Here is a 23260-nt window from a genome sequence, read left to right as displayed (position 1 = left end):
GCACTTTCCACATACCTGTACCTCATGAATTCAAGGTACAACACCTGCAGCAATGTTATAAGATTTGGTCTTATCCAAGTCCTACAATTATGATTCGTTGCTTTTTCACACTCAATTCGAATCCCCACTAATTCATGCACAGCCCTAAAGTCTACAACGAGTCGATAAAGGATTAATTTCTGGTTATATTGTGGCTTCATGCTTGGTTAATAATGCAATTATTACAAAGGACAAGATTGCACACAAAGCTCAAGTGGTATATCCATTTACTTGATGTTGACTAAAAGGTTAACCAAGTGTGTTCATTTGTGTTGTAAACAGGCCCGCGATGACATTCTAAATGGGTCTCATCCAGTCTCCTTTGACAAAGCCTGTGAGTTTGCTGGTTATCAATGTCAGATCCAGTTTGGTGACCACAACGAGTCTAAACACAAACCTGGATTCTTAGAGTGAGTGTTATCGTATATTGAACTTGGTTTAGATAGACGCTGTCTAATTCATGTTGCTCTTTATACATCACAGTTTAAAAGAGTTTCTTCCCAAAGAGTACATCAAACACAAAGGAGAGAAAAAGATCTTCCAGGTAAGAAAGACTACAATATTCACCAGATTTGTCAATAAACCAGAAATCTATTCAAATAAATTGCGCTCAGACCTTGTATCGCCTCACTTTTCTATTACGAAGGCGTAGAAAAATGATATACAGTAATCCCTCATTTACCGCGGATAATTGGTTCCAAAACCACCCCGCGATAAGTGAAATCCGCGAAGTAGGGTCACCCTCTCATCTGTAAATTTTTTGTGTGTCAATAAATGTATATGAAACCATTTCAGTGCATATGTTATTATTAGAACATTAAATAATAGTTTCAAACATGTAAATAATACATTAATAGTATAAATAACATACAGAAAATATTGTATAAATATTGAAAATATAAATATTATACGTGTGTGGGTGTGTGTGTAACATGTATGTAAAACATGAACTGATGTGACGTTCTGTTGTTAACCTTGGTTAAACAGGGACCTTTAGTGGTCACAAGTTACCATAGCAGCGCTATGCACATTTTGTAGATGTAGCTAAAGTATACATACTGTAAATATGATTTTAGGACTGTTTTATTATTATAACAACTTTTTATAACAAGGTAAATACTGTAAATATGTTTTCAGAAGTCTTTTATTATAACAACTTATTTTATAACATAGTACAACACTGCAAATATGTTTTTAGAACTCTTATTACTTTTTTTTGGGCTGGGAAAAATCTGCGATGCAGTGAAGCTGCGATAAACGAACCGCGAAGTAGTGAGGGATCACTGTAGTACTTTATTTTTATATGAAATCATTATTGTGGAAACAAAATTATTTTAACATTAAAATTTTGTATTTGTATGAGATTTTTAAGATTTTAAGCTTTGTATGTTTGTATTTGTATGAGAGTAAAGTTGTAATATTATGAGCATAGCCAGATAGATTAGATGAGTTAAGGTAAATGTTGAGGATTTTGTCAAATTAACCTTGTGTACAAGTTTAGATTTTTTTTTTCATTATTTCTTTTTTCTTCACCAAACATAGTATGAACTGTTTCATGATGTGGTTGTAAGCATTTTTATCCGAGAACTACGTACATGAGCTGAAATAGCCTTTTACTGGCTTTGCATACAGTAATCATCAACCAGAAGTTTTTTTTTAACAAATACATATTTGTAACTAATGCAGCATTATGGTGATTTTGTTCTGTTGTCTACGCAGGCACACAAAAACTGCCAAAACATGACAGAGATTGAGGCCAAAGTCAGCTATGTGAAGCTAGCCAGGTCTCTTAAAACCTATGGAGTGTCGTTTTTTTTGGTCAAGGTAAGAAAACTAGTAATTTGACGTTATATCTGAATGGACTGATATTGTTTCTATATTTATTAATATTAAATATCTTGTAGGAGAAAATGAAAGGCAAGAACAAACTGGTACCACGTCTTTTGGGCATCACCAAAGAGTGTGTGATGAGGGTGGATGAGAAAACAAAGGAGGTGATTCAGGAATGGAACTTGACCAATATCAAACGTTGGGCTGCTTCACCTAAGAGTTTCACTCTGGTGAGTTCTTTAAAAAGAGAGACATTACCTTGAAGCAGGCAATCCACCCAATTAGTCAGTGTTCTTCATTAATGGATCATCAATGGCAACGGGAAATCAAAATGATGACTTTAAAGTTTTTTAGCAGTTTCTGTTTTGTAGTTTATTTGAAAACAAATAAATGTCCCAATGTGACATTCAGCTTAACATATTCAACTCATCACCATTTGAAATTCGCAACATTCACCTCATTCAATTCATCTTGGGTACACTTTTCTACATGCCAAATTCGGAAATCCCACAAAAAAATCTTAATGACAAACAATAGTTCCACATCATTGTTCTCATTCGAATTTCAAAACATTTAGCACATTTAATTCATCTTGCTGATGACTTTCAACATGCCAAAAATATCTACACAAAAAATTCACAATCATTCTGATTTATTTCATTTTAATTATCATTCCTATCATTCAATATCATTTCATATCATTCAACATAATCCCATATGTAATTCTGCATTATCCAACATCATTCGGTATCCATCCATCCATCCATCTTCTGAACCGCTTAGTCCCCACGGGGGTCGCGGGAGTGCTGGAGCCTATCCCAGCCGTCATCGGGCAGTAGGCGGGGGACACCCTGAACCGGTTGCCAGCCGATCGCAGGGCACACAGAGACAAACAACCATTTGCACTCGCACTCACACCTAGGGACAATTTGGAGTCTTCAATCGGCCTACCAAGCATGTTTTTGGGATGTGGGAGGAAACCGGAGTGCCCGGAGAAAACCCACGCGGGCCCGGGGAGAACATGCAAACTCCACACAGGGAGGGCCGGAGGTGGAATCGAACCCGCACCCTCCTAACTGTGCGGCGGACGTGCTACCCAGTGCGCCACCGAGCCGCCTCATTCGGTATCATTCAACATAATTTCATATGATTCCATGTCACTCAACATTATTTCACATCAGTTAACGTCATTCCACATCCATCCATATTTTTCCATTCAGCATTCCAAAATTCACATTTCTCCAGAAATGACAACTGTCTAGTGCTAAATATTAAGAAATAATACAACTATAAAGGCCCTATGATGCCACAGAGGTAGGTATTTTAGGAATATTGAAACTAAAAATGGAAAACAACCACATATTTCTCTTAAGCACTAAAATTGAAATTGCCAAAAGGTACAAAGTTTTGTTACCTGCTTGACAGTGCGGAAAAAAACTCCAGACATCTGTCTGTTGTGAAATGGCAAATATAATTGTTATTGTTAACCACTCCAATGTGAGAGAGCACACTATGCCATCATTTAGAAAGGAATGATACAATTTTATCTACTTTCAGGACTTTGGAGACTATCAGGATGGTTACTACTCAGTGCAGACCACCGAGGGAGAGCAAATTGCACAGCTTATTGCTGGTTACATTGACATCATCCTTAAGAAGGTAACAGACAGCAAATTTGCATATTCACTTAATTTTCCATCCCTATTTGGCAATGTCATGTCTTTTAAACATTTTTGATCTATAGCTGCTTTTTCACTTGAGATTTGAGCTGTGGGGTGGGTGGGGTGAGGTGTTTTGACTGCTGGTGGGTGGGAGGGATTTATTCTCTCACATTTTGTGAAGCACTTCTTTTTGAAATTGGAAAAAGCGTATTGATCAATTGATTGAGTGCAGTCGTTTAATTTGAATGTTAACATTATATCGGTCTTATTGAAATATTTTAACATTAATATCAGCATTAATGGTGGGAAAGCATTTGTATGTGCCTGAATGTGAAAAGTGTTGTAAGAAATGTTGAAATTGTGACGCTGCAAGGCAAATATCTGCATGATACATTGTAAGAACAGATGGGAGTATACACTACTCAAGTATGAACATGCACTACTCAAGTATTTGGCTTGCCAAATTTCAGGATGAACCTAAGATGTACTCTGACCTTTTCAAGCTAATTGAATTTGACCTTATCTGAATTGTTCAATGCACATGTCAGTTGTTATGATTCCGTACCATCAAAACCTGGACCGCAAAACAATAGACAATAGAAACAGAATTTAATGACGAAAGGGAGCATGGTCCACATGAAATATAGGCACAATGAAAATGAAGTGCAACGTTGGTAAAAAAAAAAAATTGCTGATGGAATTATTAATGTTGACTACCACCCTAAAAAAATAGTGACGGATGAGACAATGAAGACAATGCAAGGTAATAAAAGAAATCAGAGGCTCTTACTCTGAAATACATGGTAAACACAACAGGTAAAACTAATCAATACAGAAAACCACACAGTATAATAGGAGGGCAATGAAGAATAAATGTGCAATACTCAACTGCAGTACATACTAAATACCTTGTTGATTCAAACAAGCAGGAAACTCCACTTACCACTGATCACTGCACAGAAAATGAATACCATGTTGTTGATTACTATACTTGTTCTTCCCTAACAAGAAGTTGACCATGAAGATTCACGTAAAGCAGGAACTTAATCAAAAATTGACGAGCGCATTTCAGGTTCATCCTAAAATTTCACCTGTAAGACAAATATCCCAAATTTATTGCCAGCAGTGTATTTACGTTCTTTTGCCATTGACATGAACTGCATAGGCTGATATTGCAAAACAATAAAAAGGCAAGATTCCAAGGATATTTTTTTTTACCAGGATAAAAACTTTACACATTGTGTCAATATTCACTTAGTTGTTGCCTGATGTCCAATTTCAGTGTATTGAAAGGAGCACAACTATACAGTTCTATCAATATGGTCAATTGTAACTGCCATTTCTGTCTTTTGACAGAAAAAAAGCAAAGATCACTTTGGGCTGGAGGGAGATGAAGAGTCAACAATGCTGGAGGACTCTGTGTCCCCTAAAAAGTATGTGTGTTACATTTCTCTGTGTCCTTGCTCTCTCTTAAAAAAGAAGTACAACCACCCATACAACAGATTTCTGGGGACTTGAAACAGTCAAAATAATAACTGGACTAACTGGCTTTTATGAGTCTTCACCATAATGCAGTGTTTCCCAACCACTGTGCCGCAGCACACTGGTGTGCCGTGAGAGATGTTCAGCTGTGCCGTGGGAAATCGTCCAATATTAAGTCCGGAGCGCATTGTAAACAGGATCGCCAAACCACTGGTCAGTTAGCGCAAGGCCTGGTCAGCCACTTGCTAATCATGCATGCGTGGCAAATCGGAGAATCTTGAGATTTCATGTTGTGTCGGTTGTATTGCATCGGCACATATTCAGTTTATGTGTGTGCTGCTGTGTGCTTTTGCTAACAGTGACACTATGACAGCTGTGGTGCGTTTGTGGTCCGATGTGACGAGTGACCTAGAGGTTAAGATGGTGTGTGAATAAGTGTTGGATTTGACCTAGACAATTGGCTTAAATAAAATTCTAAATTTCGCCAGAAGATGGTGACAAAAGCTTGACATGAGAGACCTGAAGGAGGAGGCCTGAGTAAATATAGGTTAATACCGTTTTTTTCCGTGTATAATACGCCCCCATGTATAATACGCACCCTAACAATGGCATGTTGATGCTGGAAAAAAGCCTGTACCCATGTATAATACGCACCCAATTTTTTTTTTTTTTTTTAATTTTTTTTTTTTTTTTTTTTTTTTTTAAGTCCCAATGATCGTCACACACGCAGGGAGGCAATGGGTCCCATTTTTATAGTCTTTGGTATGGTCTTAACTAGGCTGGATGTATTTTTTTTGTTGGCGTTGATTTCTCCGACTGCCCGTAAAGGCACCACCGCGATCAGATGAAAAGAGAGGAAAGTGACGTGCGGACATGTGAAAAAGGCGGCTCTGTATGGGAGAGACGTTGAAGAGGAATAATAACACCCTTGGAAACCAAAACTTGCCCCTCGTCGTGACTCGGAGCCGCAACAAATGTTTCGGATTTGTGTAGGGTACATTGTGACAGCAAACGAGCAGGTGATCGAGCAAGCGTCTGATACGAGAGCATTGCGTTCGTATGGAGCGTGTTTGAAGTGAACAGCAGAGACGAAAGGAACAAGGCAAAGTGTTGTGAAATAAAATATTACCTGTAATACGCATTTTGTTATTTGCTGATTGTATTAAGCTATCACATTCATTGTCAGTCAAGAAGAGAAGAGGACTATTATCCCTTCTTTGACGAAATGACCAGAGCACAGTACAAACACACTATTGTTCTTTCGGTATTTATTCAACCCACATTCTTTCACAACATGACAAGAAGAGAACAATACATAAATCAATACTCGTACCAGTACCATGATTTTCTTAAAAAATAAAAATAAAAAAAAAACATTTTTTAAAAAATTTAAAAAAAATTGTACCCATGTATAATGCGCACCCCAGATTTTAGGACAATAAATTAGTTAAATTTTGCGTATTATACACGGAAAAAAACGGTAGTTAGTTTTTCCAAATTAATAATTCATAATTAATAATAATAATTTCACCAGAGATGCTAATGTTAACTTGACCTGATAATAGATCAGTAGTCACAATTGTTAAGTGATTAGAAGGACTTATTCTGGATTAAACATGGACACACAATTTTGGATGGTTTTATATTATTTTGCTTTGACATAGTATATTGAAACTGCTTGAATATTTTAATCTGCTAACTAGAAAAGCCCATGATCACTGTTAAGAAATGAGAATGTGACATGTTAACCACAAGTAGAGAAGCTGAAATACACTTATTATATTTTGTTTGTCATAAGGTATTCTGTGCACGAAAGATGATTAGTTGTTGAATTAATTTGAGAACATATTGTTATAGGTTATAATGTTAACAAAGGTTAAACATGAATTTCGCAATAATGTGTCATTTCAACATGAATATGGCAATGATGTGTCACTTACACATGAATGTACTGAGAGTTGAGTAGGGAGGGGAAGGAGTGCTGTTTGATGGAACATGGGTGAAAGCAGGGCCGCGGCAGATGTCACGCTGACACGAGGCGACGGACATCGCACACTAAATTAAGCGTCGGAAAATTAGGGAGTCGATGAAGCATCTCTGAGAAAGCGTTGCTTCCGTGAGAACAGAGTAGCATCCCTGGGAAAGAGGATGGAGCATCTCTGGGAACACAAGAGCATCCCTGAGAAGATGGTCACCTTCCGGAAGACAAGGCACGTTGCACAAGCAGGTGGCTGCTTCAGTCTATTTTTAGAAATAGTCATGGGAAGAAGACTGAGCCCAAATCTGTATAAAAAGGTGATCCAACAGAGGGCGAGGCTTCTTTTTGTCCGAAGGGACGAGATGCTGTCCGATTGTGCTGAACGTCCTTTATAAAAAGATAGATTTTTCATTCTTACTTAGATTAACCCAGGGTCTGTTGGAACGAATTTATACTATCTTCAATTTGGACTTAGTCAAAATTTGAGCTTTAGATAGGAGAAGAGAAAAGGACAAGCATATAGAGAAAAAGAATGCCAATTTAGGACGGCGCTTCTCTTCTCCGTGGCCTATTAGATTTTTATAGAGATTTTGGAATTAGCTGACCTGATCATTCACTTGTTCCATCAAATAGCCATTTATTTTTAAGCTATATATCCTCTTTTTATACACTTTTTGAGCTTTACAATCGAGAGAACTTCGAGAACAGACAATATTGAGGACTTGAGTTTGGTGAGTGAATTCAATCTTGTTTGTAAGAATAATTAAGAATTGCTTATTCTTTTTCTATAATAAATGCTGATTTTTAATCTTTTAAATTCGATTGACATTGAACTCCTATTTAATCTTTTTCATTAATTTTTCAATATCCTAAATCATTCAATTTCGATTAAGGGATTATTTAAAAGCGTTAGGCTCAAGACTAACTGCTGACATTTAGTCACTTAATTTCGAATAACAGTGATTTTCTATTTAATCTTTTTTCTTTAATTTCTAATATCCTAAATCATTCAATTTCGATTAAAGGATTATTTAAAAGCATTAGGCTCACGACTAACTGCTGACATTTAATCACTTAATTTCGAATAACAGTGATTTTCTATTTAATCTTTTTTCTTTAATTTCTAATATCCTAAATCATTCAATTTCGATTAAGGGATTATTTAAAAGTGTTAGGCTTAAAACTAACTGCTGACATTTAATCGTTTAATTTCGAATAACAGTGATTTTCTATTCAATCTTTTTCCTTTAATTTCTAATATCCTAAATCATATAATTTCGTCTTTGATTGACGACTTGATCTTTTCCATCTGAATTAATTTGAATAGTGGGGACATGTTAATCTTATAAACCTTATATCTCTTTTCTTCCTCTATCTTAGTCATACTGTAAACCGTTGAGTTCTTTTTTGAGTGAAGACAGCTTTAGTCCTGACATCAAGGAGTGTCAGATCTGGTTCGAAACCGTTATCTTAAGCTCAGCTAGTGTGAGTATACGCTAGTAAAAATAAACGAGTTCCCGCGGTCTTCACAAAGACAGCTAAACTATTCCGAGCGGATAAGAAATGCAAACAATCTTAATAGGAAAGAAGAGCCGCTGCTAATGGCCGCGATTGAGGAGATCCCGGGTCTCGACAAAGTACTTACCGTAATTTTCGGACTATAAGTCTCACCAGCCATAAAATGCCCAAAAAAGTGAAAAAAAACATATATAAGTCGCTCCGGAGTAGAGATGCACCGATCCGACTTTTTCAGTTTCGATACCGATACCGATGCCGTGAGTTTGCATATCGGTCGATACCCGATACCGATCCGATATTATGGTTGACTTAACAAGCTACATACCTCTACATGTGGAACAGAAAAGACTAAAGGCAATGGCATCAGGCATGACTACACAGTTCATTCCTAAGACAAAATGTAACAAGATAAAGCAGATTAATGCAATGAACTATTTATTTGCAACAAAAATTGTGCAACAGCAGCAATAAAGTGTATTAGCATTTAAATTCAAGTAAATTAGGATACAAACTTCTTAAAAAAAAAAATACAAATGTTGCAGCTGAAACTGCACTGGGCAAATATAGAAAGGGTGATCAAGCACACAGTAACCAAATATTAAAATAAATAGTAAACATGTAAACATTAGGTGCCGTTCCACATCACTCATGACCTGTTGAAATGCTCATTTAAGCAGCAATGAGAAGTGCTCCCTGAAAACAAGCTCCGCTTAGTACTAGTACTATAACTGGCAGTACTACCACCACCCCTGGCAACATTAGCTTTGCAGACATTACAAACTGCCGTCGAGCTAGTTGGCGTGTTCAGTTTAAAGTACCTCCACACAGCTGACTCTTTCGTTCGCTCCATGTTTGCGTTTGTTTAGAAAACTCTCGTGGCATGCGGCACACGTGCTGCTGACGTATGACGTAGCCCGCGTCCCGTGGCACACGTGCTGCTGACGTATGACGTAGCCCGCGTCCCAATAGATTAAGGAAAGGATCGGCTCACAGATCGGCTGCATTTTCCGATACCCGATCCATCAATTTTGTTGATATCGGGGCCGATATCCGATCCAGATATCGGATCGGTGCATCTCTACTCCGGAGTATAAGTCGCATTTTGGGGGGCAATTTATTCGACAAAATCCAACACCAAGAACAGTCATGAACGAGCAACAACAGGCTAAACGATAGGTATGCTAACGTGACATAAACACAAACTAAGAGCTGAGAACAGCCCTGACGTAAAATTCAGAGTTATTCAAAAAACTATTACATAAATAACACGTTAATAAAACCATCTGTGTCACTCCAATTCATTAAATCCATCAATCGTCCTTTGTCAACAATGCGTGCGCGCCGCTGACGGCTCTTGCACTTCAAAATATTCCACAGGCCCATATAACGATATATAAATTATATATCAAATAACTATTATATAAGCAATAATGTTATCAAACCATCTGTGCACTCAAAATCATTAAATCCATCGATCAAATTCCTCGTCCTTTGTCAACAACGCCGCGCGTGCGTGCGCCCTGACGTCAGCCTCGTCGTTACTCCACAGATCTACTATATAACTATATTGTAGCGTTAACAAAGTTCAAGGAAAGACGTGGGTTTGGTAAACGGCTCTTTATTTAACAAAACAAACTTACAGGCGTGTGGCGGCGTGGACTTCCAGCCACGGAAATGGAAGAGAGCTCCTTAGACGATAGGTATACTAACGTGACATAAACACAAACTAAGAGCTGAGAACGGCCCTGACGTAACATTCAGAGTTATTCAAAAAGCCATTACATAATCAACACGTTTATAACACCATCTGTGTCACTCCAATTCATTAAAGCCATCGATCGTCCTTTGTCAACAATGGGTGCGCGCCGCTGACGGCGCTTGCGCTTCAAAATATTCCACAGGCCCATATAACGATATATGAATTATATATCAAATAACTATTATATAAGCAATAATATTATCAAACCATCTGTGTCACTCCAAATCATTAAATCCATCGATCAAATTCCTCGTCCTTTGTCAACAACGCCGCGCGTGCGCCCCGACGTCAGCCTCGTCGTTATTCCACAGATCTAGTATATAACTATATTGTAGCGTTAACAAAGTACAAGGAAAGACGTGGGTTTGGTAAACGGCTCTTTATTTAACAAAACATGAGTTCAACGAGCCAATAACTACTGAACTGTAACGATAAAAACATGTACAAGTTGCTATACGAAATAAAATATATCAAATAACTATAACATAAATAGTTCACCACCACACGGCCCCAAGCACCGGCGTCGACTTCCAGGCGTGTGGCGGCGTGGACTTCCATCCCCGGAGGTGGCACTTCCAGCCACGGAGGTGGTAGAGAGCTCCATAGAATAGGACCGGGCGTGCGTAATAGCCGTGTCCGAGCCCCATCCACCGTCCCCGGACAGCCACGCGGCCGAGCACCGGCCCCCGACTTCCATCCACGGAGGTGAAAGAGAGCTCCGTATAGTAGGACCGGGCGTGCATAAAAGCCATGTCCGAGCCCCATCCACAGTCCCGGACAGCCACCCGGCCGAGCGACGGCCCCAGACTTCCATCCACGGGGGTTGAAGAGAGCTCCGTAGAGTAGGACCGGGCATGCGTAAAAGCCATAATAGTTTTTCAAACCTTCTGTGTCACTCCAAATCATTAAATCCTTCAAACTCTTCGTCCTCCGTGTCACTTACAAACAAAGCCGCTAATGATGCCGGTAGTACGTGGGGCCCTTCGTCATCTCGTGATCAATCTTTGTCCTTTTTGTAAACAACCGCCGCGCCGCGCTGCTGACGTCGCTTGAAATTCAAATTACAGTAATCCCTTGCTACATCGCGGTTCGTTTATCGCAGTTTCACTTATTTTTTTATTTTTTTGAAAATGTTTGAAAAAATTCACATATAAGTCGCTCCTCAGTATAAGTCGCCCCCCCCCCACCCAAACTATGAAAAAAAACGCGACTTATAGCCCGAAAATTACGGTATACAGGAATAGGACTTTACGTCTTTCGTTGTAATATAACTGATTTTAATATAGCCAAACACCAAACAGATTTTTGTTGGTGGTGTGCCTCGAGATTTTTTCCAATGAAAAGGTGTGCCGTGAATGAAAAAAGGTTGGGAAACACTGCCATAATGTTACTGTCCATCTTGTCATAATACCAAGGAGCAAATTCCTAATTTTTTTTTTGCATCACTTCAGGTCCACAGTGTTGCAGCAGCAGTTCAACAAAGTGGGTAAGGTAGAAACAGGCTCTGTGGCTCTGCCAGCCATTATGCGCTCAGGAGCCGGTGGTCCAGAGAGTTTCCAGATGGGCTCCATGCCTCAGGCCAAACAGCACATCACCAGTGGACAAATGCACAGAGGACACATGCCTCCTCTGGTAAAGTCAACTTTACTATAACACTAAACGGCACATGTGACTAAAACAATTGCATATTGTGTGAACTGCCTGTGTGAACTGACTTAATGTTTCTCAAACTCAAGTTGCATTTTGGGGGGGAACAAAAGGCTTTGTTTTTTATTGTTACATTTGTTGTAAGAGAATAAATGTGTCTTTTCTAGAATAACATACAACTATATGATACGTAATGAACCTGTATTTTTTAATTTCACTTGTTAAATACACCCTGCTGGGCTAATAATTGGACCGGCTCAGAAAGTTGGGTCAGTTTGATCCAACTTTGGATTGTTTTGCAAAAAACAACCCAATTTGTTGAACTGCATTGTACGAAAAAAGTTGTTTAGTGCAAAAACAATACCAATCCAAATTGGGTTGTTTTCAACCCAGTATTTCTAAGGCGTTATGAACTTTGACTGGAGACTACTTTTTTCCTCGAACAAGTACAGCACAATTTTATTCTCATAACATTACAAGTTTTTGTCGTCTCTAGAAAACCCCCAATGATTTTAACATAACATTGTAACTGTTTTGTCACATTTCAAACTTTTTGATTCCAATAACATTTTGGGGAACACATAGATTGTATAGAAGATTTATTTGAATCACATTTGTGTATTGTGCACCTTGAAAACATGCATAGCATTGTTAAAATGTGCCATCAAGCTTAGGGTGCTTTTCTAAGTCCAAACAGGGAACAAGAAAGACAGTGTTTTTTGAATAGTCAGACTAGACGTTCCTTTCTTATCCCACAGTTGATCAATGACCAAATTAAACATTAAGGTCAAGGTATCGCTGTATGTGTGTGTATGTTATTGTAATTTGTGACCTCTAAAGCGATTGACATTCTCAGTATGTGAAAGAAAACACAACTGAATGGACCATGTGGATTCGATCGCTATTTATGAAATGAAACATAATTTGAGATCTCAAGTAGCACCAGAATCATATCTCCACATTCAGAACCACTACAAGAGATGCAGTATCTGTAGTAAGCTGACAATTTTCAAAACAGTTACTTAAAGATTAATATAAGCATGATACGGAGCAGAAAATGGGTCAAACCAGTTTGCTTCTGAAACAGAATTGTCAGGGATTTTTTGTTTTTTGTGGGGTTTTCTTTATTATGGAGAGAAATGTTATTACATTTAAGTTGTAAGTAAAGTAAAGTTGCATCATTGCATATATAGAAAAGCTTTATTTCATGCCATTTTATTATCATTACTTTTTTCAATTGGTACATACTAGTGTATTGTTTTTATTATATTTATGGCCCCAAGTAATATTTTGGACATTCCTTGTAAAGAATGTTTAGATAGAAAAGCTATAGTGGGAACACACTACACTGTGATATGAGGATGTTTGTGTGTTTGCAGACTTCAGCTCAGCAAGCCCTGACTGGTACCATCAACTCCAGTATGCATGCTGTTCAGGCTGCTCAGGCCTCTTTAGATGACTTTGATACCCTGCCTCCCCTGGGGACAGATGCTGTAAGATTTCACTTTCCTTTATTCTAACTTTCCAATCAAACCTTAAAGCACTTGAACAGAGATAGGGTCATGCGTTGAAACTGTAATGTGTTTTATTCTTGTGTTTAAGGCATCCCAAGCCTGGCGCAAAAACAAGATGGACGAGTCTAAACATGAGATCCATTCTCAGGTGGATGCTATTACAGCGGGCACTGCCTCTATGGTTAATCTCACTGCAGGTAAAGCTATTCACTAAGAACAGACGTATGTTTCCAGCGAATTGTCAAGATGATGTTGTCATAGTGTGTTAGTGCTTGGGGTTCAGCTACATTTCACAGTCAGAGTTCACAATGTGGTTTTAAGTTTTTATTTCATTAACATCGTAAACTAACTACCGTATTTTCCGAAATATAAGTCGCAGTTTTTGTCATAGTTTGGCTGGGGGTGCGACTTATACTCAGGAGCGACTTACGTGTGAAATTATTAACACATTATATCCTTTCACATGGTATTTTCACACTAAACCACTAGAGGGCGCTCTAGGCCTGTGGAATAATTGGAACTGCAACTGACGATGAGCCACGTAGAAGAGGAAGCGCAGCGTCTTTTCCTTCCGGGGTTAGCAGAGTTGTTTATGACACCGATGATGAAGACTTAGTTAGATTTAATGATTTGGGGTGACATGGATGGCTAGATAAACTTGTTAGCATGTTATTTATGCTATAGTTATTTGAATAACTCTTAATATGTTACGTCAGGCATGTTCTCAGTTCCTCGTTTGTGTTTGTAATGTTAAGCATACCGTATCGTTCAGCCTGTTGTTGCCTATTCATGTCTGTTCTTGGTGTTGGATATTGTCAAATAGATTAACCCTAAAAATGCGATTTACACTCCGGTGTGACTTACATATGTCTTTTTCTTCTTATGCATTTTATGGCTGGTGCGACTTGTACTCCAGAGCAACTTATAGTCCGGAAAATACGGTATAATTAGCAATACAGTACAGTGAAAGACTGAATGATGTAGGCATTTACTTATCCACTTATGAAGGCTGATATCCCTTATTTAAAAGTATTCACATTGTGTTCAAGAGATGCTGATCCATGTGCCCGTCTGTCCACAGGTGACCCAGCAGAGACGGACTACACAGCAGTGGGCTGTGCCGTTACCACCATCTCCTCCAATCTCACTGAGATGTCAAAGGGTGTCAAACTATTGGCAGCACTCATGGAGGATGAAGGAGGAAATGGACAACAGCTGCTCGGTGCTGCCAAGAACTTGGCCTGTGCTGTCTCTGACATGTTGAAGACTGCGCAGCCTGCAAACATAGAGGTATAAAAATCAAACCATTTTTGGAGAGGTGCCAGTCTGCTTCCTGACAACTGTCCCGTTTATTTTAAAAATCCACCGACCGATGGATGGCTCATTGAGCTCCAGCATGAACACTTGTGTTGTTTCCGACAGGAAAACAAGTCTGATCTCAAGGATGTTACTGTGGTGGTTTCTCGAAACCAGAGCTGCTTCCACAAATCATCTAAAAGTCCTTGGCTTTGCCAAGAGACCGATTTCTACCCATTGCTGTGCCTTTGGCCTCTCTCCATCTTTGATAAGAGAGATGAATTGCTAGTCTAGTCCGCCCCTGAACTGTCTGTCTAGTTCCCGGTCTCACTAAAGGTCATCTCGACAATAATCGGAAAGCAGATTAGTATCTGTCCGAAAATCAGTTGCAATTTATTTTTTATCCGCAGCAGTATTGAACCCTCTGGTTCCAAAACCCACGACCTTTTGGATGAAATATTGCCGCTGCCTGCCTATCTTGCTAACTCTATTGGTCCTACATTCACATTTTACTATATCAAAATGACTACTGTAAAGAAGTCATTGAAACAGCAAATCTGATGGTGACCTAAAACCTTTGCACAGTACAGGCTGTCAAAAACCGTTTGTTTTTGTCTCTCTCTGAATTTGTCAATAACAAAACAATTGTTTTGGTTTTAGCCTCGTCAGAATCTGCTGCAAGCTGCAGGAAATGTGGGTCAGGCCAGTGGAGAACTACTATCACACATTGGAGAGACAGACACTGATCCACAGTTCCAGGTATTTATATTTTAAATTCTAAATTCATACTTTAAAAAGTTCAGATTATTGTATTTATGATTTTATACTCGTACTCATAAATCTATTATACAGTAATCCCTCGCTATATCGCGGTTCATTTATCGCAGCTTCAGTACATCGTGGATTGCCCTCCCCCCCCCCCCCCCCCCCAAAAATACATCCATCCATTATTCCATACCGCTTGTCCCCACGGGGGTCGCGGGCGTGCTGGAGCCTGTCCCAGCAGTCATCGGGCAGTAGGCGAGGGACACCCTGAACCAGTTGCCAGCCGATCGCAGAGCACACAGAGATGAACAACCATCCGCACTCGCACTCACACCCAGGGGCAATTTAGAGTGCTCAATTGGCCTACCAAGCATGTTTTTGGGATATGGGAGAAAACCGGAGTGCCCGGAGAAAACCCACGCGGGCACAGGGTGAACATGCAAACTCCACACAGGGAGGGTCGGAGGTGGAATCGAACCGGCACCCTCCTAACTGCGAGGCGGACGTGCTAACCATTGCTCTACCGAGTCGCCTCAAAAAAATCAAAAATTCTAAATAAAAATTCTAAATTGAGGAATTATGGCACGAAAGTTGCCCGCATGCCAGCAGAAGGCAGGGAATGCCCACACAATTGCAGTACGTATACTTGTACCTTGTTATTAAAAAAAGTTGTTATAATAATAAGAGTTCTAAAAACATATTTACAGTATGAATACTTTAGCTATATCTACATATGTTACACACACACACACACACATGCATCATATTTATATTTATATTATTCATAAATTCTTTTCTGTATGTCATATATACTATTAATATAGTATTTACATGTTTGAAACTATTACCGTCGCTGCGGAGTACAAGTCGCATCAGCCACAAAGTGCACCAGAAAGGGAAAAAAACATATGTAAGTCTCTCCGGAGTTTAAGTCGCATTTTGGGGAAAATCTATTTGACAAAATCCAACACCAAGAACAGACATGAACCAGCAACAACAGGCTAAACGATACGGTATGCTAACGTGACATAAACACAAATGAGGAGCTGAGAACGGGGCTGACGTAACAATAACAGTGGTTCAAATAACTATAACATAAAGAACACATTTACCAAACCATCTGTGTCAATCCAAATAATTAAATCCAGAAAAATTCTTTGTCCTTTGTGTAAACAATGCCGCGTGTGCGGTGTGCCGCTGACGTCGGACTCGTCGTCTGTTGCAGTTCAAATTATTCCACTGGCCCATATAACTAGATATAAACTATGTATCAAATAACAATAATATAAACAACAATTTTATTGAACCATCTGTGTCACTCCAAATCATTAAATCCATTGGAATCTTCGTCCTTTGTGTAAACACCGGCACTTCTAACTCCGGAAGTGTGTGCGGTGCGACGCTGAAATCAGTTGCAATTCAACTTATTCCACAGGCCCATATACTAACTATATATAAACTATATATCAAACTATAATACAAACAACAATTTTATCGACCCATCCGTGTAACTCCAAATCAATAAATCCATCGAAATCTTCGTCCTTTGTGTAAACACCGGTGCTTCTAACCCCGAAAGTGTGTGCGGGGCGCCGCTGACGTCAGTTGCAATTCAACTTATTCCACAGGCCCATATAACTATACAGGACTGTCTCAGAAAATTAGAAGATTGTGATCCTGCTGCCTTCACGGCCTTGCTAGACAATCAGAAACTACTGAAGTCAAACAAGATAGACGTTGCTACTCTAAATATATACTATATATCAAATAACTATAACATAAATAACAAGGTTATCGAACCATCTGTGTCACTCCAAATCATTAAATCTCCTCTCTGGAAGTCAGTAAATGGAACTCATTTTCAGTGAGGCTCCAATTATTCCACAGCCATAGTGCGCCCTCATGCATTTTAAAGTGAAAATAACATGTGATGTGATCAACTATACTAGTAAGTAACGTGTTAATGATCAAGTAAAAATTTGTGAATAATTACACATATAAGTCGCTCCTAAGTATAAGTCGCTGCCCCACCCAAACTATGAAAAAAACGCGATTTATAGTCAGAAAAATACAGTATTTAATGTTCTAATGATAACATATGCACTTATATGGTTTAATATACATTTATTGATACACAAAATATGTATGTATGTTAAAAATGAGAGGGTGACACTACTTTGCGGATTTTCACCTACCGCGGGTAGTCTTGGAACCAATTATCCGCGATAAACGAGGGATTAGTGTATTCTGATTTACTATAGAGAGTCTGGGACAACAATCGTAAATATCATCCAATCGTTCACATGTCCACAATAAATTGGCTAGACTGACTCATGAGTATATTATACTGTATGTAAAAATAGCCATTACATGTCACTTAATGGTTGGCATTATTATACTCCCTCCGGAGTTAAAATTTTGTGAATTTGCAAAGTAAGGTTTCTGTGGTTGTTTTCTACACGTATTCACTGTTTTTTGTCTTTTGTTTTTTTATACTCTCTCTTGAGTCAAAATTTTGTGAATTTGCAAAGAAAGTTTTCTGTGGTTGTTTACTACACATATTCACTGTTTTTTGTCTTTTTTTTTTTTTTTTTTACCTCTATGCGTATATGACAGTTTCTAGGTAAAGGATCTTTCAGGGCTGCCAGATGGAGAGTGCTCTCTTATTGTCAAATAATGGTAACAAATGTCTGCTAAAGACATTTAACGATGAAATGCCAATCAAATCAGTCTATTAATTCATTTGGTGATCCGCGTACTGTACCCATCCTGACAAACTGCTAATCAAAACTGATTTAAACTACAATTGTATGTCTAAGTATTGCTCTATTAAAAGTAACCCATCCCCACACATATTGTGTATTTTCATTCAATCATGTTATCAGTGCTACGGTTTACTCGTTTAAAGCGTTATGGACATCACACACTGCCAGTTTGTACAAATATAAAATATATTGTACAAAAATATTTCTGTTTGAATAAAAAATGTGGTTTAGGTAAATTAGATTGTTAATTGCAGCCTTTTTAACTACGAAGATAAAAATAAAATTAAGCCTACATTTCACCATGAAACCTTTTAATCTTAAGAATCTTCGTTGTCGGATGTTACAACATTTCCTGGATAAAGCTTCAGTGTTAAATCAATCACCTATTTCTGAATCGTTTGATTTCCTTCTTTGATTTGTGCAGTTTTAATTTCCAAATTAAATGACAGTATTTGCATGTCAAGATGTCATAGCAAAACTGCATTCCACTGACTGCTAAATAATGTGTGTGTTTGCTCTTTGCAGGATATGCTGATGCAGCTGGCTAAAGCTGTGGCTAATGCTGCAGCAGCCCTTGTGCTCAAAGCTAAAAACGTGGCCCAGAGGACCGAGGACTCAATGCAGCAGAATAGAGTTATTGCTGCAGCCACCCAGTGTGCTTTGTCCACATCTCAGCTGGTGGCCTGCACAAGAGTGAGTGAGACAACACAACTTGAAAACCACAATAGAGTGTGTCGTTATCGCTGATGGTATAAGTATAAGAACATCCGCTATTCCTAGTGTCACTGGCTTAGAAATTATAGATATATTTTCACCTCACTTGATTGATGTATTTATTTTGCTGGGAAAATGTAAGGTTAACTCTTCTCCAAGGTCTACGAAAAAATACAGGACTGTCTCAAAAAATTTGAATATTGTGATAACATTCTTTATATTCTGTAATACAATTAAAAAAACAAAAATGTCATACATTCTGGATTCATTACAAATCAACTGAAATATTGCAAGCCTTTTATTATTTTAATATTGCTGATTATGGCATACAGCTTAAGAAAACTCAAATATCCCATCGCAAAATATTAGAATATCATGAAAAGGTATACTAGTAGGGTATTCAACTACTCACTTGAATCGTCTGATTAACTCGAAACACCTGCAAGGGTTTCCTGAGCCTTGAAAAACACTCAGCTTGGTTCAGTAAACTAAATCACAAGTATGGGGAAGACTGCTGATCTGACTGCTGCCCAGAGGACCATCATTGACACCCTCCATCAGGAGGGTAAGACACAAAAAGAAATCTCTCAAAGAGCAAGCTGTTCACAGAGTGCAGTTTCAAAGTACATCCACAAAAAGTCTGTTGGAAGGGGGAAATGTGGCAGGAAACGCTGCACAACCAAGAGAGATGACCGCAGCCTTAACAGCATTGTGAAGAAGAGTCGCTTCCAGATTTTGGGGGAGCTTCAAAGACAGTGGACTGAAGCTGGAGTCCAGGTATCAAAAGCCACTGTTCACAGACGTGTCCGGGAAATGGGCTACAATAGCCGTATTCCCATGGTCAAGCCACTTCTGAACTCAAGACAACGGAAGAAGCGTCTGACTTGGGCTATGGAAAAGAAGCACTGGACAGTTGCAGAGTGGTCCAAAGTCCTCTTTTCAGACAAAAGCAAGTTTTGTATTTCATTTGGAAGTCAAGGCGCCTGAGTCTGGAGAAAGGCTGGAGAGGAGCAAAATCCAAGTTGCTTGAAATCCAGTGTGAAGTTTCCACAGTCAGCGATGGTTTGGGGAGCCATGTCAGCTGCTGGTGTTGATCCACTGTGTTTCATCAAGTCCAGAGTAAACACAGCTGTGTACCAAGAGATTTTAGAGCACTACATGCTTCCGTCTGCTGAAAAGCTCTATGGAGATGATGATTTCATTTTCCAGCATGATCTGGCACCTGCCCACAGTGCCAAAACCACCAGTAAATGGTGTACTGATGATGGCATTACTGTCCTCGATTGGCCTGCCAATTCCCCTGACCTGAACCCCATAGAGAATTTGTGGGGTATTGTGAAGAAGAAGCTGAAAGACACCAGACCCAACATTGCAAATTAAGATTTTAAGATTAAAGATTAAGATTAAAGTCCCAATGATCGTCACACACACACCTGGGTGTGGTGAAATTTGTCCTCTGCATTTAACCCATCCCCGTGTGATTTTAATCCATCCCCTGGGGGAGAGGGGAGCAGTGAGCAGCAGCGGTGCCGCGCTCGGGAATCAGTTGGTGATCTAACCCCCCAATTCCAACCCTTAATGCTGAGTGCCAAGCAGGGAGGCAATGGGTCCCATTTTTATAGTCTTTGGTATGAGCTAAAGGCCACTATTGAAGCATCCTGGGCATCCATAACACCTCAGCAATGCCTCCATGCCACCCCGCATTGGTTGCAGTAATCCATGTAAAAGGATTCCCAACCAAGTACTGAGTGCATTAATGGACATTTTCAAATGTTTGATTTTGTTTTGCTGTTATAAATCTCTTTTTTTACTTGGTCTGAGAAGATATTCTAATTTTTTGAGATAGGATTTTTGAGTTTTCTTAAGCTGTAAGCCATACTCGGCAATATTAAAATAATAAAAGGCTTGCAATATTTCAGTTGATTTGTAATGAATCCAGAATGTATGACATTTTTGTTTTTTAATTGCATTACAGAAAATAAAGAACTTTATCACAATATTCTAATTTTCTGAGACAGTCCTGTATATATTTTACTTCAATATTGGTAAAAGCTAAGAGAAGATCACATTTGCCTCCTATCCAGCTGATCCATGTGTAAATTCTGAAGTCTGCATGAAAAAAACCCATTTAACTTGCATCGTGATGATAATTTGAGAGCTGTATATCTATAATTCTTCTTGATGGTGTTGGTTGCAAGACTCAATTTCTTGCTCCGCAACAGCCTAAATATTTGCTTACAGTTGGTAACCCTGAACAGGTGATGAGAACTTTTATTTGATGGTGGAGTAGGTTAAGTCTTATTCTGCCATGCTTCTTACGCTCCCATCCCTCCTGTAGGTTGTGGCTCCAACCATCAGCTCCCCAGTGTGCCAGGAACAGTTGATTGAGGCAGGCAAGCTAGTGGCCAAGTCAGTGGAAGGTTGTGTGGATGCCTCACAGGGGGCCACAAATGATGAGGGCCTCCTGAAGCAGGTGGGAGTGGCTGCAACAAGCGTCACTCAGGCATTAAACGAGCTACTCCAACATATTAAACAGTACGCTAGTGGAGGCCATCCTATTGGGCGCCACGGAGAAGCCACTGATCGCATTTTGGATGTCACAGAGAACATCTTCAGCTCAATGGGAAATGCCGGTGGGTGTCATGTTTGGGACTAATACTAATATAAGCATCTGTTCAATAAGAATACAATTTGTTTGGCTATTCTGTCGTGTTTTCAAGACAAAAATATTTTTTTCATTTTATAATTTCAAATTAATCCAGCTAAAACATCAATGGTACACTTTTTAATGACGTATTTTACTTGTCGTATATTTTGCTTTGTTTGTCACGACACTGTTACAGATGCTCAGACATAAAAAACTACATTTTCAGAGAATGAGGCATAATTTTGCCCCTATATAGAGTTCAGAAAAACCTAACTAAATTATGAGCATCCAGTTCTTTTAAAAGCACAAGATTTGTCTTATACGGTGTTTGTGTTATATTATTTCTTCCTTCTTGAAGAAAGAATGATTCAAACCAATTATTACCAATTGCAGGCATAACATGTCACTCTTGAGCATACCATGTTAACTTCTGACCACAGCTGTCAGTTTGACCCAACTTTTCTGGGCTGGTCCAATTTTTAATCCAGTAGTTTTAAGAGTGTATGCCTACATACAGTTGTGCTCATAAATTTACATGCTGACAGAATTTGTGTAATTTGGACATTTTTGGGGGGAATATGATGGTATTATTTACTGTACTTTTATTAAGGGAGTGGGGTTATTTTATGAATCTACAAAAATAAACAAGCCAGGATGTTTTGGCTTAGGGTTAGGGACTTGTTGGTCCCACTGCATATTAAACAGCTGCAGACGTGATCTTTTTATCTTACCATGACTTTTTCTTGATCAGGTGAGATGGTTCGCCAGGCTCGTATCCTTGCCCAGGCCACGTCTGATCTGGTCAATGCCATCAAGATGGATGCAGAGGGAGAGTCAGACTTGGAAAATTCAAGAAAACTCCTGTCAGCTGCCAAGCTTCTAGCTGATGCTACTGCCAAGATGGTGGAGGCGGCCAAGGTCCGCTTGTATTTTTATAGCATATTTTATGAACCCTAGTTTTTGTGTTGCTGAAATGAAGCTGTTTTGAGGGTCCAATCTTGCTCATGCAAGTGAGCAACTGTATACTCGAACCCGTAAAGTGTTGGGCCAATGGAAAGTCTGGATTTTGCTACCATGACAACAGAGGAATTTATCCATCCATCCATCCATCCATCCATTTTCTGAACCGTTTAGTCCCCACGGGGGTCGCGGGTGTGCTGGAGCCCAGCCGTCAACGGGCAGTAGGCAGAGGAATTTAAGTTACCGTATTTTCCGGACTATAAATCACCCCGGAGTATAAATTGCACCAGCCATAAAATAAAATAAAAAAAGATATATATATAGATATATATCTATATATATCTAGTATATATATAGATATATAAGTCGCACTGGAGTATAAGTTGCATTTTTGGGGGAAATTTATATTTGATCAAATCCAACACCAAGAACAGACATGTCATCTTGAAAGGCAATTTAAAATGAAAATAGAATAGGCGACAACAGGCTGAAGGTATGGCATGCTAACAATTCATAAACACATAGACAAGGAACTGAGGACGTGCCTGACGTAAAATATTAAGAGTTATTCAAATAACTATAGCATAAATAACATGCTAACAAGTTTATCGAACCATCCGTATCACTCCAAATCATGAAATCCAATGAAATCTTTATCCTCTGTGTCACTTACAAACAACTCCGC

General features: G+C 39.0%; 1 protein-coding gene across 3 annotated transcripts in view; it reads left to right on the top strand.

Moving 5' to 3' along the window:
- tln1 (talin 1) overlaps positions 1-23260 on the top strand; it is an 84838-nt gene that overhangs the window by 21063 nt on the left and 40515 nt on the right. For all 3 annotated transcript variants that reach the window (XM_037265764.1, XM_037265765.1, XM_037265763.1), the window contains 14 exons: positions 322-449; positions 523-583; positions 1759-1863; positions 1944-2099; positions 3427-3528; positions 4887-4963; positions 11719-11899; positions 13294-13407; positions 13517-13625; positions 14510-14718; positions 15385-15483; positions 18780-18947; positions 21307-21601; positions 22367-22533. In XM_037265764.1, the coding sequence (XP_037121659.1) occupies positions 322-449; positions 523-583; positions 1759-1863; positions 1944-2099; positions 3427-3528; positions 4887-4963; positions 11719-11899; positions 13294-13407; positions 13517-13625; positions 14510-14718; positions 15385-15483; positions 18780-18947; positions 21307-21601; positions 22367-22533 (1971 nt within the window). The remainder of the gene's footprint in view (positions 1-321; positions 450-522; positions 584-1758; positions 1864-1943; positions 2100-3426; positions 3529-4886; positions 4964-11718; positions 11900-13293; positions 13408-13516; positions 13626-14509; positions 14719-15384; positions 15484-18779; positions 18948-21306; positions 21602-22366; positions 22534-23260) is intronic.

The sequence above is a fragment of the Syngnathus acus genome, chromosome 12, assembly GCF_901709675.1.
Source record: "Syngnathus acus chromosome 12, fSynAcu1.2, whole genome shotgun sequence".
NCBI classification, from domain to species: Eukaryota; Metazoa; Chordata; class Actinopteri; order Syngnathiformes; family Syngnathidae; genus Syngnathus; species Syngnathus acus.
This window is presented reverse-complemented; position numbering and strand designations above follow the sequence as displayed.